This window comes from Oncorhynchus tshawytscha, linkage group LG14, assembly GCF_018296145.1.
Source record: "Oncorhynchus tshawytscha isolate Ot180627B linkage group LG14, Otsh_v2.0, whole genome shotgun sequence".
NCBI lineage: Eukaryota > Metazoa > Chordata > Actinopteri > Salmoniformes > Salmonidae > Oncorhynchus > Oncorhynchus tshawytscha.
Window position 1 is genome coordinate 56,737,483 of NC_056442.1, and position 16,789 is coordinate 56,754,271.

The 16,789-nt window shown below is 43.5% G+C and overlaps 1 protein-coding gene across 1 annotated transcript; it reads right to left on the reverse strand.

Annotated features, from left to right (window-relative positions):
* Nucleotides 1–28: 28 nt before the first annotated feature.
* LOC112267331 (protein phosphatase 1D) lies at nt 29–16,789 on the reverse strand. Its single transcript, XM_024445621.2, has 6 exons — nt 16,078–16,789; nt 12,585–12,813; nt 10,311–10,435; nt 3,250–3,431; nt 2,733–2,957; nt 29–1,731 (listed from the first exon to the last, which is right to left on the reverse strand). Exons 1-6 carry the CDS (start codon nt 16,598–16,600, stop codon nt 1,312–1,314), a joined length of 1,704 nt encoding a protein of 567 aa, XP_024301389.1. The 5' UTR covers nt 16,601–16,789; the 3' UTR covers nt 29–1,311.

Here is a 16,789-nt window from a genome sequence, read left to right on the forward strand (position 1 = left end):
TCTAAAAACGAAAAAACAAACAAATGTGTATTGACAACTAGCTAGTTTACTACAACCATTTTCTCAAAGACCACTGCAGACAACAGAACCCCATAGACTAAACTGGAGCAGTTAAATAGCCAACAGTTCATTGTCTCTAGATATTGTTGTTGGGTGGGGGGGTTCAGTAAAAAGGAAAATAAAATAAATAGGTTAAGTGTTGCAGTTACAGGTAATGACCACAAGGTGTCATGTGAGCTCATCTGACAGTGGGAAAAGCAACATGACTGACTGACTATATCATACGGTTCACCTTGTCGAACTAATTACAGGTTAATTAGTTCACTGGTTTAAACTGTAACAGCACCTTTTCAGTTTGGGATTATCTCATTAGAATATGTGAAGAAATAACAGAACACACACATTAGAAGGAAAAACAACATTTAAATCCAATTTAAAACCAGGATGGGCCCAGTAAACCATAAAGGATAGGAGGATTGAATGATATGAGGGAATATCAAGATTATGATAAATATCAAGACCGAAGTGAATTTAGGAAATGGTAGGAATATATTGATTTGAAAATCTTAAAAATGGTAGGCTATCCTCGTCTATAGCTTCTACAATAGTGTATAATGTATAAAAAAATATATTGCTTTACCTAAAAGTAAATATCACATGTATTTTATTAATGCACCCATGTCAAGATTTGCAGAATATTTACAGATTGGATAAATTCATACTTTGGGTGATTTTTCTGTCCCCAAAACAACACCAAACCTCAAAAAATAAATAAAGATTTAGTCATGACATAATGAGTGTGAGATATCTTGTGACTTCGTGGACGTTCACACGTTATAACCATCACCCAGACAGCCACGCCCCGGGGGAGGGGCAGTATTCCAAACCTTTTTTTTTTTGGAAGTGCCTGTCGACCCCAAATTTTGTGGTTAATTTCGAAAAACTTTGTGTGTTTACAAAAGCCGTTTTGAAAATGTTAACCTTTCTTTGCATCACAAGAGTTACTTACGGGGGTTAAAAATGATTTACATGACAGACCACCACTTAAAATCATTCTCCACCATCCCAGGGAACAGAGTAAGACGAAATATAACAGAGGACAAGTGCAGAACACAATACCAATATGTAATCCATCAATGTGACTAGTAGGTGTCACCAAACAGAGGAATAACGACCCTGAAAGGGACTCTGGTCTCTCAGTCAGTCAGAGTCGTTTGTAAAAGGTTGTGGAAAAGGCAGAATGTTAGTGTCTGTCTTGAGTCCCTGATAGTCCGTCTATAGTGTGTGTGTGTGTGTGTGTGTGTGTGTCTCTCAGCACACACACACGGTGGCCTTGCCGTGTCGCTGCTGGAAGAGCGTGGGGGAAACATTGGTGGGGGGCGGAGTCAGAGACTGTTTCTGGTCCTTTCCTCCACCGCCTTTTGGCCCCGCCAACGTTCCCTCGCCATTCTTCCTCCGGTTCCTCTTGGCGGACGGGACTGGGTTGGGTGACGTGTCATCATCTAGAGTCCGTTTGCCGCCGGGCGTCCTGGCGGTGACATCACTAAGCTCCTCCCCCGGGGCGGGGCTGCCTGTCGTCAGGGGGAAACCGGTGCGGGAGTCGTCAGAGTCTGAGAGGGGTGTGTCAAAGGGATCTGATAGGGCCAGGACGTACAGGCTGCTCCCTGATAGGCCGTGTCCACGCTCCAGGGTTGGAAGGAGCTCACACACAGCAGACGACATGTCTGGAACCTAGAGAGAGGGGGACAGAGAGAGAGACAGAAAAACAGAAAGAGAGAAAGACAGAGGGGGACAGAGGGAGAGACAGAAAGAGAGAAAGACAGAGGGGGACAGAGAAACAGAGAGACAAAGAGAGAGACAGAGGGAGAGACAGAAAGAGAGAGACAGAGGGGGACAGAGAGAGAGAGAGACAGAGGGGGACAGAGAGGAGAGACAGAAAGAGAGAAAGAGAGAGGGGGACAGAGAAACAGAGAGACAAAGAGAGAGACAGAGGGAGAGACAGAAAGAGAGAGACAGAGGGGGACAGAGAGAGAGAGAGACAGAAAAACAGAAAGAGAGAAAGACAGAGGGGGACAGAGAGAAACAGAGGGAGGGAGAGAGACAGAAAGAGAGAAAGACAGAGGGGGACAGAGAGAAACAGAGGGAGGGAGAGAGAGACCGAAAGAGAGAAAGACAGAGGGGGACAGAGAAACAGAGAGAGAGAAAGAGAGAAAGACAATGGGGGACAGAGAAACAGAGAGAGAGACAGAGGGGGACAGAGAGAGAGAGAGAAAGAGAGAAAGACAGAGGGGGACAGAGAAACAGAGAGACAAAGAGAGAGACAGAGGGAGAGACAGAAAGAGAGAGACAGAGGGGGACAGAGAGAGAGAGAGACAGAAAGAGAGACAGAAAAACAGAAAGAGAAAGACAGAGGGGGACAGAGAGAAACAGAGGGAGGGAGAGAGAGACAGAGAGAAAGACAGAGGGGGACAGAGGGAGAGACAGAAAGAGAGAGACCAAGGGAGACAGAGGGGGACAGAGAGAAACAGAGGGAGAGCAAGAGAGAGAGAGACAGAGAGAGAGAGACAGAAAGAGAGAGAGAGAGAGAGGGGGACAGAGGTATTTCAGACAGTACTAATGAAGTAGTAATTATGATTTACCCCAAATAGCACCCTATTTTTCCACAGTGCACTACATAGAGAATAGAATGCCATTTTTGGACACACAACCTTACAAGTCCCTCTGCTCTGTACCTTGACGAGTGGTGTGTTGGAGTGGGAGTCCGATGCTGGGCCACAGTGTTGTCCCTCGGCCAGGTTCAGCAGCACCTCCTCGTGGTGGAGGGGTTCCTGAGGGACACCCGGCTCCTGCAGGGCGATCACGATGGCCGACGTGTTGTCCGCACGCAGCATCCTCTGGCGCCACCGCAGGAGGGCGTGGCTCACCAGCTGGCGAGCGCTGGACACCCCGCACGGCGCCTAGGAGAGAGAGAGGGGGAGGTTTGTTTACAGTAGTTGTGTGATTTAAAAATAAATGTATGATCATGTGGGTCATACAATAAATGAATTAATCAGACCAGGCTGCACACACAAGCCTCAGTGTCCGGGTTTGAAAAGCCTTAGTCCGTGTTCAGCAGGGAAAAACGTTTCAAAACAGAGTGATACCTAAACCAATAAGAAACAGATATATATATATATATTCCCCCTCCCCCCCGTTGCAAAATGTTTTGCCCTACTGAACAGCACACTGACGTTTAGCACCACGACTCACCATGGCCTCATCGTTGTCCTGGCACATGGAGACAGCGTCCTGGGGGGGCACCATGTTCCACAGCCCGTCACTGCCCAGGATGATGTAACGGTGTTTATGGGGGTCAAGGGTCAGAACACAGGTGTCTGGCTCCGGGGACACTACAAACTCTCCGCTGTAGAAGTCATAGCTCCACAGGTCCCCTATAGGGGCAGAATATAATTAAATAAAATGTTCCTCGTCTCACAAGGGAACACTGGATAGCAAAGGGAAAGGAGAAGTAGAGGGGGTTTTACACATATCCACAGTAATTCACAGTAACTGGACAAAAAGAAGATGAAATGCCTCGTTGCCGGTCTTGCTGTTACCAAACATAGTTATTTATGGGCTCTTTATGTCTGGGAAGAGCAAAACAGTGAACAGTGAGCATCCCCCTATGGAAAACAGTGAGCCTCCCCCTATGGAAAACAGTGAGCCTCCCCCTATGGAAAACAGTGAGCCTCATGGAAAACAGTGAGCCTCCCCCATGGAAAACAGTGAGCCTCCCCTATGGAAAACAGTGAGCCTCCCCCATGCAAAACAGTGAGCCTCCCCTATAGAAAACAGTGAGCCTCCCCTATAGAAAACAGTGGGCCTCCCCATGGAAAACCCCATCATGGAAAACAGTGAGCCTCCCCCATGGAAAACAGTGAGCCTCCCCATGGAAAACAGTGAGCCTCCCCATGGAAAACAGTGAGCATCCCCCATGGAAAACAGTGAGCCTCCCCATGGAAAACAGTGAGCCTCCCCCATGGAAAACAGTGAGCCTCCCCCATGGAAAACAGTGAGCCTCCCCCATGGAAAACAGTGAGCCTCCCCATGGAAAACAGTGAGCCTCCCCATGGAAAACAGTGAGCACCCCCATGGAAAACAGTGAGCACCCCCATGGAAAACAGTGACGTCCCCCATGGAAAACAGTGAGCCTCCCCATGGAAAACAGTGAGCATCCCCCATGGAAAACAGTGAGCATCCCCATGGAAAACAGTGAGCATCCCCTATGGAAAACAGAGAGCCTCCCCCCATGGAAAACAGTGAACCTCCCCCTATGGAAAACAGAGAGCATCCCCTATGGAAAACAGAGAGCATCCCCCTATGAAAAACAGAGAGCATCCCCCTATGGAAAGAAGCATACCTGTGAAACTGACTGAGAAACAAGGGAATTTATGTCAAGTGTAGTGTAGTGCAGTGCTTCACTTTGTTTCCCAACCAGAAATATTAAGATGTTAGATTTTTACAGTTGAAAGAAAATCTATGAACTGGAGACAAACTAGGTGTTCTTTAGGAGTTCTTTAGGTGTGCAGAGAGATGAGGAAAACTCCTGAAAAACTTTTGCAAAGAAAACAAACCTGCTTCTCCAAAAACAAGAACGTCAAAAATGTATTTAGGAAAAAAAAAAAGTTTAGATCCATACTGAACAAAAATATAAAACGCAGTGTTGGTCCTGTGTTTCATGAGCTGAAATAAAAGATCCCAGAAATGTTCCATACCCACAAAAAAAACGTATTTCTCTCAAATGTTGTGTGCAATTTGTTTACATCCCTGTTAGTGAGCATTTCTCCTTTGCCTAGATAATCCATCCACCTGACAGGTGTGGAATATCAAGAAGCTGATTAAACAGCATGATTATTGCACAGGTGCACCTTGTGCTGGGGACAATAAAAGGCAACTCTAAAATGTAGTTGTGTCACACAACACAATGACACAGATGACTCCAGTTGAGGGAGCAGCTGGGAGGATGTGCTCTTATTCTCCATGGACCACAAGTATGCTGACAAGAGCATCCTGTCTGGTGCAGAGATCAACAAGGCCTATGGTGTCATCACTACCGTGTCTCGCTGCCTTGGCCTGGATGAGGGCAAGGTTCTTGGCAGTCTGGCGAAATACACTTCCAAGGGCTTTGGGATGGAGATGCAAATATGGCAGTCGTCCCAACATATCTCATCAGCCACCTGGTGGAAGGGACTTTGTGGATCTGAGGCTCTTTCCCCTGTTGCCTTCATCATCCTCCAAATCCCACCAACATCAGAGCGCCACAGCGTACATTTACAAAAAAAATATTTCACCTTTATTTAACCAGGTAGGCTAGTTGAGAACACCTTTATTTAACCAGGTAGGCTAGTTGAGAACACCTTTATTTAACCAGGTAGGCTAGTTGAGAACACCTTTATTTAACCAGGTAGGCTAGTTGAGAACAAGTTCTCATTTACAACTGCGACCTGGCCAAGATAAAGCAAAGCAGTTCGACAAAAACAACAACACAGAGTTACACATGGAGTAAAACATACCGTCAAATAACACAAAAAAATAAATATGTATACAGTGTATGCAAATGAAGTATGAAGGTAAGGCAATAAATAGGCCAATAGTGGTGAAGTTATTACAATTTAGCAGATTTACACTGGAGTGATAGATGAGCAGATGAGGATGTGCAGGTAGAAATACTGGATTTACAAAAGAGCAGAAAAACAAATAAGGGGATGAGGTTGGTAGTTGGTTGGATAGGCTATTTACAGATGGGCTATTTACAGCTGCAGCGATCTGTAAGATGCTCTGACAGCTGATGCTTAAAGTCAATAACAAGTCATAAATATGAATAATAAGTGATGTCCGTATCGCCGTAGTCTACACCACTGCTGTCATCCTCCAAGGGTTTATTCAAGTTGGATCATCTTTAGATGCCGACAGCAGTCGCACCATTGGAAGACATGGCTTGGACTGAAGCCTACAAAAGACTATTCCTGCTCTTTTCCCACAATCCATCAAACACATTTGGTGCGTCATCATAGTGGTCTCTGATTGGTGGTCATCATTTGGTGTGTCATCATAGTGGTCTCTGATTGGTGGTCATCATTTGGTGTGTCGTCATAGTGGTCTCTCTGATTGGTGGTCATCATTTGGTGTGTCATCATAGTGGTCTCTGATTGGTGGTCATCATTTGGTGTTTCATCATAGTATTCTGTGATTGGTGGTCATCATAGTGGTCTGTGATTGGTGGTCATCATTTGGTGTGTCATCATAGTGGTCTCTGATTGGTGGTCATCATTTGGTGTGTCATCATAGTGGTCTCTGATTGGTGGTCATCATTTGGTGTGTCATCATAGTGGTCTCTGATTGGTGGTCATCATTTGGTGTGTCATCATAGTGGTCACCATTTGGTGTGTCATCATAGTGGTCTCTGATTGGTGGTCACCATTTGGTGTGTCATCATAGTGGTCTCTGATTGGTGGTCATCATTTGGTGTGTCATCACAGTGGTCTCTGATTGGTGGTCATCATTTGGTGTGTCATCATAGTGGTCTCTGATTGGTGGTCCTCATTTTGTGTGTCATCATAGTGGTCTCTCTCTGATTGGTGGTCATCATTTGGTGTGTCGTCATAGTGGTCTCTGATTGGTGGTCATCATTTGGTGTGTCATCATAGTGGTCTCTGATTGGTGGTCATCATTTGGTGTGTCATCATAGTGGTCACCATTTGGTGTGTCATCATAGTGGTCTCTGATTGGTGGTCACCATTTGGTGTGTCATCAAAGTGGTCTCTGATTGGTGGTCATCATTTGGTGTGTCATCACAGTGGTCTCTGATTGGTGGTCATCATTTGGTGTGTCATCACAGTGGTCTCTGATTGGTGGTCAGACTCACTCAGGTGGAACAAACTTACATTTGTGCCTTTTTTCAAAGCTGATTTGAATGTCATTGAGAAATCAAATTAGTGTCAAATAATTTTTTTCTGAATTTAAAAGTAATCGTCGAAGTAATCAACTAGTTTTTCAAAAGTATCTGTAACCCGATATAAAAAATGTTTTGCTGGTGACATAACGGATTACAGTTACCGGTTTTTATATAATCCCTTACACGTAACAGATTACAGTTACCAGTTTTTATATAATCCCTTACACATAACAGATTAGTTACCAGTTTTTATATAATCCCTTACACATAACAGATTACAGTTACCAGTTTTTATATAATCCCTTACACATAACAGATTACAGTTACAGTTACCAGTTTTTATATAATCCCTTACACGTAACAGATTACAGTTACCGGTTTTTATATAATCCCTTACACATAACAGATTAGTTACCAGTTTTTATATAATCCCTTACACATAACAGATTACAGTTACCAGTTTTTATATAATCCCTTACACATAACAGATTACAGTTACCGGTTTTTATATAATCCCTTACACATAACAGATTACAGTTACAGTTACCAGTTTTTATATAATCCCTTACACATAACAGATTACAGTTACAGTTACCAGTTTTTTATATAATCCCTTACACGTAACAGATTAGTTACCAGTTTTTTTATATAATCCCAGTTTTTATTACACATAACAGATTACAGTTACCAGTTTTTATATAACCAGATTACAGTTACCAGTTTTTATATAATCCCTTACACATAACAGATTACAGTTACCAGTTTTTATATAATCCCTTACACATAACAGATTACAGTTACCAGTTTTTATATAACAGATTACAGTTACCAGTTTTTATATAATCCCTTACACATAACAGATTACAGTTACCAGTTTTTATATAATCCCTTACACATAACAGATTACAGTTACCAGTTTTTATATAATCCCTTACACGTAACAGATTACAGTTACCAGTTTTTATATAATCCCTTACCAGTTTTTATATAATCCCACGTAACAGATTACAGTTACCAGTTTTTATATAATCCCTTACACATAACAGATTACAGTTACCAGTTTTTATATAATCCCTTACACATAACAGATTACAGTTACCAGTTTTTATATAATATAATTACAGTTACCAGTTTTTATATAATCCCTTACAGATTACATAACAGATTACAGTTACCAGTTTTTATATAATCCCTTACACATAACAGATTACAGTTACCAGTTTTTATATAATCCCTTACACATAACAGATTACAGTTACCAGTTTTTATATAATCCCTTACACATAACAGATTACAGTTACAGTTACCAGTTTTTATATAATCCCTTACACATAACAGATTACAGTTACCAGTTTTTATATAATCCCTTACACATAACAGATTACAGTTACCAGTTTTTATATAATCCCTTACACATAACAGATTACAGTTACCAGTTTTTATATAATCCCTTACACATAACAGATTACAGTTACCAGTTTTTATATAATCCCTTACACGTAACAGATTACAGTTACCAGTTTTTATATAATCCCTTACACGTAACAGATTACAGTTACCAGTTTTTATATAATCCCTTACACATAACAGATTAGTTACCAGTTTTTATATAATCCCTTACACATAACAGATTACAGTTACCAGTTTTTATATAATCCCTTACACATAACAGATTACAGTTACCAGTTTTTATATAATCCCTTACACATAACAGATTACAGTTACCAGTTTTTATATAATCCCTTACACATAACAGATTACAGTTACCAGTTTTTATATAATCCCTTACACATAACAGATTACAGTTACCAGTTTTTATATAATCCCTTACACAGATTAACAGATTACAGATTACAGTTACCAGTTTTTATATAATCCCTTACACATAACAGATTAGTTACCAGTTTTTATATAATCCCTTACACATAACAGATTACAGTTACCGGTTTTTATATAATCCCTTACACGTAACAGATTACAGTTACCAGTTTTTATATAATCCCTTACACATAACAGATTAGTTACCAGTTTTTATATAATCCCTTACACATAACAGATTACAGTTACCAGTTTTTATATAATCCCTTACACATAACAGATTACAGTTACAGTTACCAGTTTTTATATAATCCCTTACACATAACAGATTACAGTTACCAGTTTTTATATAATCCCTTACACATAACAGATTACAGTTACCAGTTTTTATATAATCCCTTACACATAACAGATTAGTTACCAGTTTTTATATAATCCCTTACACATAACAGATTACAGTTACAGTTACCAGTTTTTATATAATCCCTTACACATAACAGATTACAGTTACCGGTTTTTATATAATCCCTTACACGTAACAGATTAGTTACCAGTTTTTATATAATCCCTTACACATAACAGATGTTACCAGTTTTTATATAATCCCTTACACATAACAGATTACAGTTACAGATTACAGTTACAGTTACTGGTTTTTATATAATCCCTTACACATAACAGATTACAGTTACCAGTTTTTATATAATCCCTTACACATAACAGATTACAGTTACCAGTTTTTATATAATCCCTTACACATAACAGATTACAGTTACCAGTTTTTATATAATCCCTTACACATAACAGATTACAGTTACCAGTTTTTATATAATCCCTTACACATAACAGATTAGTTACCAGTTTTTATATAATCCCTTGCACATAACAGATTACATGTGATCTGTTACTCCCCAACCCTGGAACCAAAACATACACATCCTCTGTTCAACAAACAGGAACTCGAGAACAGATCGTTTGAGGAGCTGCAGTTCACCAACAATATTGCTCTTAAATCCCCCTCATGGAAGTCAACCACTGCATTCGGCCAAGAGTCGTTCACAATCTGGTCACAACTAGACCTCGTTTCAAATGTATCAAGAAATAATCTTATTTGGATGCCTAGAAATCAACAAATGTAGGCCTACGTTGTTTAAAGCTACACGTTTACAAGTCTCGGTCACAAATGACAGCTCCAATAAGCCCCTACGGTGAGCGAGGCTTATAGAATCAGAACTCTTGAGTTTTCAGTTCATCGCTCGCCGGTAGCTGGTCCTGCTCTGGGCATCACGGACTCAAATTAAAAGAAAATGTGTCTAAATAGGATTTATGGGGGGAGGGGGGGGTTGCCTAGCAACACATGCCTCTGAGTGAGGCAACTTCTGTTCAGTGCAACTAATGTCCATGATTTGGTGAATCTGTTCGGACTGAACGGCCAGTGCGACAGCTCCAAAATAATAAAGGTTTCAGGTAAGAGGGAGAAACATTAACAAAATAATCAAACTATTTCCATAAAAATGGAAATGAACCTCTGTGGAGATTTAAGACAACAACAACATACCCAGAGCTCTGGCCACAGCCAGGAAAGGGATCTGATCGATGACGGTGCTCCTCCGGACGGGGCCGTTATGAGTTAACCTGGGTCTCTTCCACACCACCCTGTTCACACCAGACTTCTTTATCACACTGGAGATAGGAGGAAGAGAGACAGACAGGAGAATTATCTCACTGAAAATAGGAGAGAGAGACAGACAGGAGAATTATCTCACTGGAAATAGGAGAGAGAGACAGACAGGATAATTATCTCACTGGAAATAGGAGGAAGAGAGACAGACAGGACAGTTATCACACTGGAGATAGGAGAGAGACAGACAGGACAGTTATCATATACATTTAGTAAGGTAGTGATGAAGTAGTAGTTATGATTTAGCCAGTCCGTGTCACAAAAGGCATTACATTTATAGTTGACTACCTGTGACCAGGCTCTAAAGGAATGGGGAGTTAATTTATAGTTGACTACCTGTGACCAGGCTCTAGATAAAGGAATAGGGAGTAACTTGGGATGCACTTTACAAATGTTCAATAAACCATTTAACACGTCTTATAAAACGGCTTATTAATAGATAGTAGCATACAATGTTCCAAAATGACTTGCTCAATAACCTTTATTTCAATTGGCTGGTTGATATAACACAGATAGTCACCCAGTCAGTTCTACAGTAGTCTAGTCACCCAGTCAGTTCTACAGTAGTCTAGTCACCCAGTCAGTTCTACAGTAGTCTAGTCACCCAGTCAGTTCTACAGTAGTCTAGTCACCCAGTCAGTTCTACAGTAGTCTAGTTACCCAGTCAGTTCTACAGTAGTCTGTCCATCCTACAGTAGTCTAGTCACCCAGTCAGTTCTACAGTAGTCTAGTCACCCAGTCAGTTCTACAGTAGTCTAGTCACCCAGTCAGTTCTACAGTAGTCTAGTTACCCAGTCAGTTCTACAGTAGTCTAGTTACCCAGTTAGTTCTACAGTAGTCTAGTCACCCAGTCAGTTCTACAGTAGTCTAGTTACCCAGTTAGTTCTACAGTAGTCTGTCCATCCCTCTAGTCTAGTCACCCAGTCAGTTCTACAGTAGTCTAGTTACCCAGTCTAGTCACCCAGTCAGTTCTACAGTAGTAGTCACCCAGTCAGTTCACCCAGTCAGTTCTCAGTTCTACAGTAGTCTAGTCACCCAGTCAGTTCTACAGTAGTCTAGTCACCCAGTCAGTTCTACAGTAGTCTGTCCATCCCTCTAGTCTAGTCACCCAGTCAGTTCTACAGTAGTCTAGTCACCCAGTCAGTTCTACAGTAGTCTAGTCACCCAGTCAGTTCTACAGTAGTCTAGTCACCCAGTCACCCAGCCAGTTCTACAGTAGTCTAGTCACCCAGTCAGTTCTACAGTAGTCTGTCCATCCCTCTAGTCTAGTCACCCAGTCAGTACCCAGTCAGTTCTACAGTAGTCTAGTCACCCAGTCAGTTCTACAGTAGTCTAGTCACCCAGTCAGTTCTACAACAGTAGTCTAGTCACCCAGTCAGTTCTACAACAGTAGTCTAGTCACCCAGTCAGTTCTACAACAGTAGTCTAGTCACCCAGTCAGTTCTACAGTAGTCTAGTCACCCAGTCAGTTCTACAGTAGTCTAGTCACCCAGTCAGTTCTACAGTAGTCTAGTCACCCAGTCAGTTCTACAGTAGTCTAGTCACCCAGTCAGTTCTACAGTAGTCTAGTCACCCAGTCAGTTCTACAGTAGTCTAGTCACCCAGTCAGTTCTACAGTAGTCTAGTCACCCAGTCAGTTCTACAGTAGTCTAGTCACCCAGTCAGTCCGACAGTAGTCTAGTCACCAAGTCAGTTAGGAGTTATTCTGTTGTTTCCCACCAAGCAGGCATAGATGCTTCAATGCTTCATCTGACTGAGTTTGCATTAGAATAGATAATGTTGTCACCCAAAGCAGACAAGAGTTTAAGTCGCTATTGTGCTATTGTGAGAAGAAGAGAGAGAGAGAGAGAGAGAGAGAGAGAGAGAGAGAGAGAGAGAGAGAGAGAGAGAGAGAGAGAGAGAGAGAGAGAGAGAGAGAGAGAGAGAGAGAGAGAGAGAGAGAGAGAGGGGTGACATGCTTTTTGGCACAAACCCATTCTCTTGTCATAGGGGCTGTTGTTTTGGATGCACAGTCACATGAGGGTACGGTTGTTGGGAGCCCTAGTACAGTATTATATGTTAGGCTAGTCTGTCAGACAGACTAAACATTCATGTTGAGTTGGCTGGCTAGACAACTAACCTAATAGGGTAGTATGTGTCAGTAAGCCTTACCTGCCCCCCAGCCCTTCGATGCGTTCCCTCTCCTTGGGCAGCTCTGGCTTGTGGTCCTGTGTAACCTCCACGGCTTTGATGAACTGGTCTGTGAGGTCATCCTGGACCCCCAGCACTATGGCAGAGTCTCCTACGTGGGCCACGTACATTCGGTTCCCCCGGATGACCACTACACTGGCCGTGGTGCCTGAGGTGCTGGGAAGCCCTGTGAGAGTTTTGGGCCATTCGGCTGCAGAGGGAGGGAGAACATGTTGAACTATTGGAACTTGCCCGGCCTTAGAAGTAGCCTTCAGACTAACCTACTTCCCTGCAATAACATGGCCCCTGAATATAACAACCGTTAGGAAGGAACCCCTGTTCCTGGAGAGATACCCTCCTGTTGGATTTAACTCCAAACCTGTTCCTGGAGAGAGACCCTCCTGTAGGTTTTAACTCCAACCCTGTTCCTGGAGAGAGACACTCCTGTTGGATTTAACTCCAACCCTGTTCCTGGAGAGAGACCCTCCTGTGGGTTTTAACTCCAACCCTGTTCCTGGAGAGAGACCCTCCTGTAGGTTTTAACTCCAACTCTGTTCCTGGAGAGATACCGTCCTGTAGGTTTTAACTCCAACTCTGTTCCTGGAGAGATACCGTCCTGTTGGTTTTAATTCCAACTCTGTTCCTGGAGAGATACCGTCCTGTTGGTTTTAACTCCAATCCTGTTCCTGGAAAACTACCCTTCTGTTGGTTTTAACTCCAACAGGATTGGACAGCCCCTGATACAGGGAACAGGATTGGACAGCCCCTGATATAGGGAACGGGATTGGACAGCCCCTGATATAGGGAACAGGATTGGACAGCCCCTGATATAGGGAACGGGATTGGACAGCCCCTGATACAGGGAACAGGATTGGACAGCCCCTGATATAGGGAACGGGATTGGACAGCCCCTGATATAGGGAACAGGATTGGACAGTCCCTGATATAGGGAACAGGATTGGACAGTCCCTGATATAGGGAACAGGATTGGACAGTCCCTGATATAGGGAACAGAATTGGACAGCGCCTGATACAGGGAACGGGATTGGACAGCCCCTGATACAGGGAACGGATTGGACAGCCCCTGATACAGGGAACGGGATTGGACAGCCCCTGATACAGGGAACGGGATTGGACAGCCCCTGATACAGGGAACGGGATTGGACAGCCCCTGATACAGGGAACGGATTGGACAGCCCCTGATACAGGGAACGGATTGGACAGCCCCTGATACAGGGAACGGATTGGACAGCCCCTGATACAGGGAACGGGATTGGACAGCCCCTGATACAGGGAAATTGGGAACAGGATTGGACAGTCCCTGATATAGGGAACGGGATTGGACAGCCCCTGATATAGGGAACGGGATTGGACAGCCCCTGATATAGGGAACGGGATTGGGCAGCCCCTGATATAGGGAACGGGATTGGGCAGCCCCTGATATAGGGAACGGGATTGGACAGCCCCTGGTATAGGGAACGGGATTGGACAGCCCCTGGTATAGGGAACGGGATTGGACAGCCCCTGATATAGGGAACGGGATCATTAGTCATAACAGTTGCAAACGAGAGTTTCTATTGGACAAATTCAGGTATGTTTATCCAAGTTTAGTTCCGTTTAAGAAATGGGTTTTTTCAACAGAATCGGCAGAATGAAAACACCCCTGATCACACGCAAACACAGTTCACTTTCAGAGCAGCCACATACAAACAGCATGATCATTTTGCTCGTTAATTCCTTTTCGCATCTACGCGTTGTCCTCCTCTCACCTTCTCCCTTCGCTTGTGGACTTCAGTGCACAACACAGCAGCGGTTTGTGACCAGGCGGAAAAACCTTTCTAAGCCAAACCTTCATATTAGAACCACGACACACAGCCTACATCTTTGTCACCATTTTAGCTAACATCAGTTAACATAGAACTAGAACTAAGGCGTTATTAAACCTGCTACAATGATGCAGTACAGTGTACAGTCAGCAAGAAGCTTAGCAGTTACACAGGCGGGCCCTGGTGGTAATACATGTATAAAACACAAATGCTTACCTTGACTTGGAAGGGTTTTAGTGTTGGATAGCCATAGCTAGCTAGCTAACATAGCATCCCTCTCTGTTGGATAGCATTAGCCAGCTAGCTAACATAGCATCCCTCTCTGTTGGATAGCCTTAGCCAGTTAGCTAACATAGCATCCCTCCCTGTTGGATAGCCTTAGCCAGCTAGCTAACATTGCATTCCTCTCTGTTTGAGCCGGGTGTTTGAGTAGGCTAAATTAGCAAGCTGCAACAAAATACCTCTCTCGCGTCTCCTTCATTTTTGACCAAATTAATTTGTTTAAAAACTGTTCAATTATTGTCTTTCTCCCTTTTTGAGTCAACTACTCGCAACATGTTATGCACTGCAGCGCTCGCTAGCTGTAGCTTATGCTTTCAGTACTAGATTCATTCTCTGATCCTCTGATTGGGTGGACAACATGTCAGTTCATGCTGCAAGAGCTCCGATAGGATGGAGGACGTCCTCCGGAAGTTGTCATAATTACTGTGTAAGTATTTGGAAGGGGGTGAAAGCCATGAGCCTCCTAGGTTTTGTATTGAAGTCACTGTACCCAGAGAAGGACAGCTATTCCTCCGGCTACACCATGGTACTACCCTACAGAGAGCTGTTGAGGCTACTGTAGACCTTCATTGCAAAACAGTGTATTTTAATCAATTATTTGGTGACGTGAATATATTTAGTATAGTTGTATCTTTAATGTTTCACTATTGGTTATTTTAGGAAATTCACTGAGGACCCCTTCCATTTCCAATGAGCCTCCACTGGTTGAAAGCCAGACTGAGTGGTGGTGGTTGGAAACCACCGGTGTGGAGCAGACTGGGTACTGGTGTCTTGACAGGGCAGTTGAAAGACCCAGAGCAGATCGCTGACGACTGCCCTAAAATACAACTGCCCTCACAGCTGATAAGCCAAGAGACTACTTTGGAGACTACTTAATCAAACGGATAAGAGGGGGATGGGGGACGCATTGGTTTTTACAAATCTCTTTTACAACCAACATTATCAGATGTCACATGCTGCCTGGCCTGCCTACTACAGTAATAAACATGATTTGGTATGCCATCGATGTCAAGAAACCGTCGCGACCTCTTTCCAAACCCATTGTCATCCCTATCGAAGGCAAACAGAGGAGGAAGACAACCATGTAAAAAGCCCATTCACGGAGCCCCGCACAGCCGCCTGTCCGTGTGACCTGATGGGCTGGAGGGGGTGAGATAGGAATCATGGGATGTCTCTTTCTGTGCTCTCCTACTGACAGATGGCCAGCAGTGGTAGGTTTATTTGTATGGTCAAGCCAGAGAACCCAAACCACACATTCAGCCTGCGGTGGTCATTTCATTCGTAGCGGTTGCTAGCTATATGCATGAGATGTGAAAACAAATCCCAATATACATATTTAGCTTGACACATGGGTGATTCTAACTTACGCAGCTTTTTCCACATGGCATGGTGGCAGGCAACGAAACCTTTCCGAATAGCTGCACACACTTCCTCGTCATCCTTGGACCAAAAGCCCCGCTGTTTCTTGATGAATTCCCATAAATAGTCCCGTGCAAACTGCGCTGCCTCTCGGCCTCCGTGGCCATCAAACACCGCGAAGAAAGCCACCGAGCGCTGGGGCCGGTTATCACTCTCCGCCGGTGAACTCTCCACTGTCGAAACTGCCAGTGCAACTGCAGCACAACTTTGGTCCCCATTTTGTACATTTTGTGTCCATGCAACTGTAGTGGAGGCAGATAGAGGCTCGTTGTGTACAGTCCGATCAGGCTGCTCGTTTTCAGGCACAATGTCGACCGTCGAGCTATCCCCTTTGGTCTCATCTTGTTCGTCCGAGTTCAGCTCGTCTTCCCCCGACTCGGGCTCCACTACAACCTCGGTAACGTCCTCCATGTATTTCCTGCCTCCCTGGTCGGAGAAAACACTCACTCGCATCAACAATGCGTTTTCCATGGCCGTAGGGACGTCTTGATTCAGATGCTGGGTGTTTGTAGTAGCTTAAAAAAATGGCCTAAAAGTATTTTAAGTTATGTTTATGGCAGCTTAATGATCAATCAGCCGCTTTTGGTCTTTGTTTATTTTCAATCCTTGTATGCATGCCCATAAACGCATTGACGTCAGAGCTGTATCTACTGGGGTAAA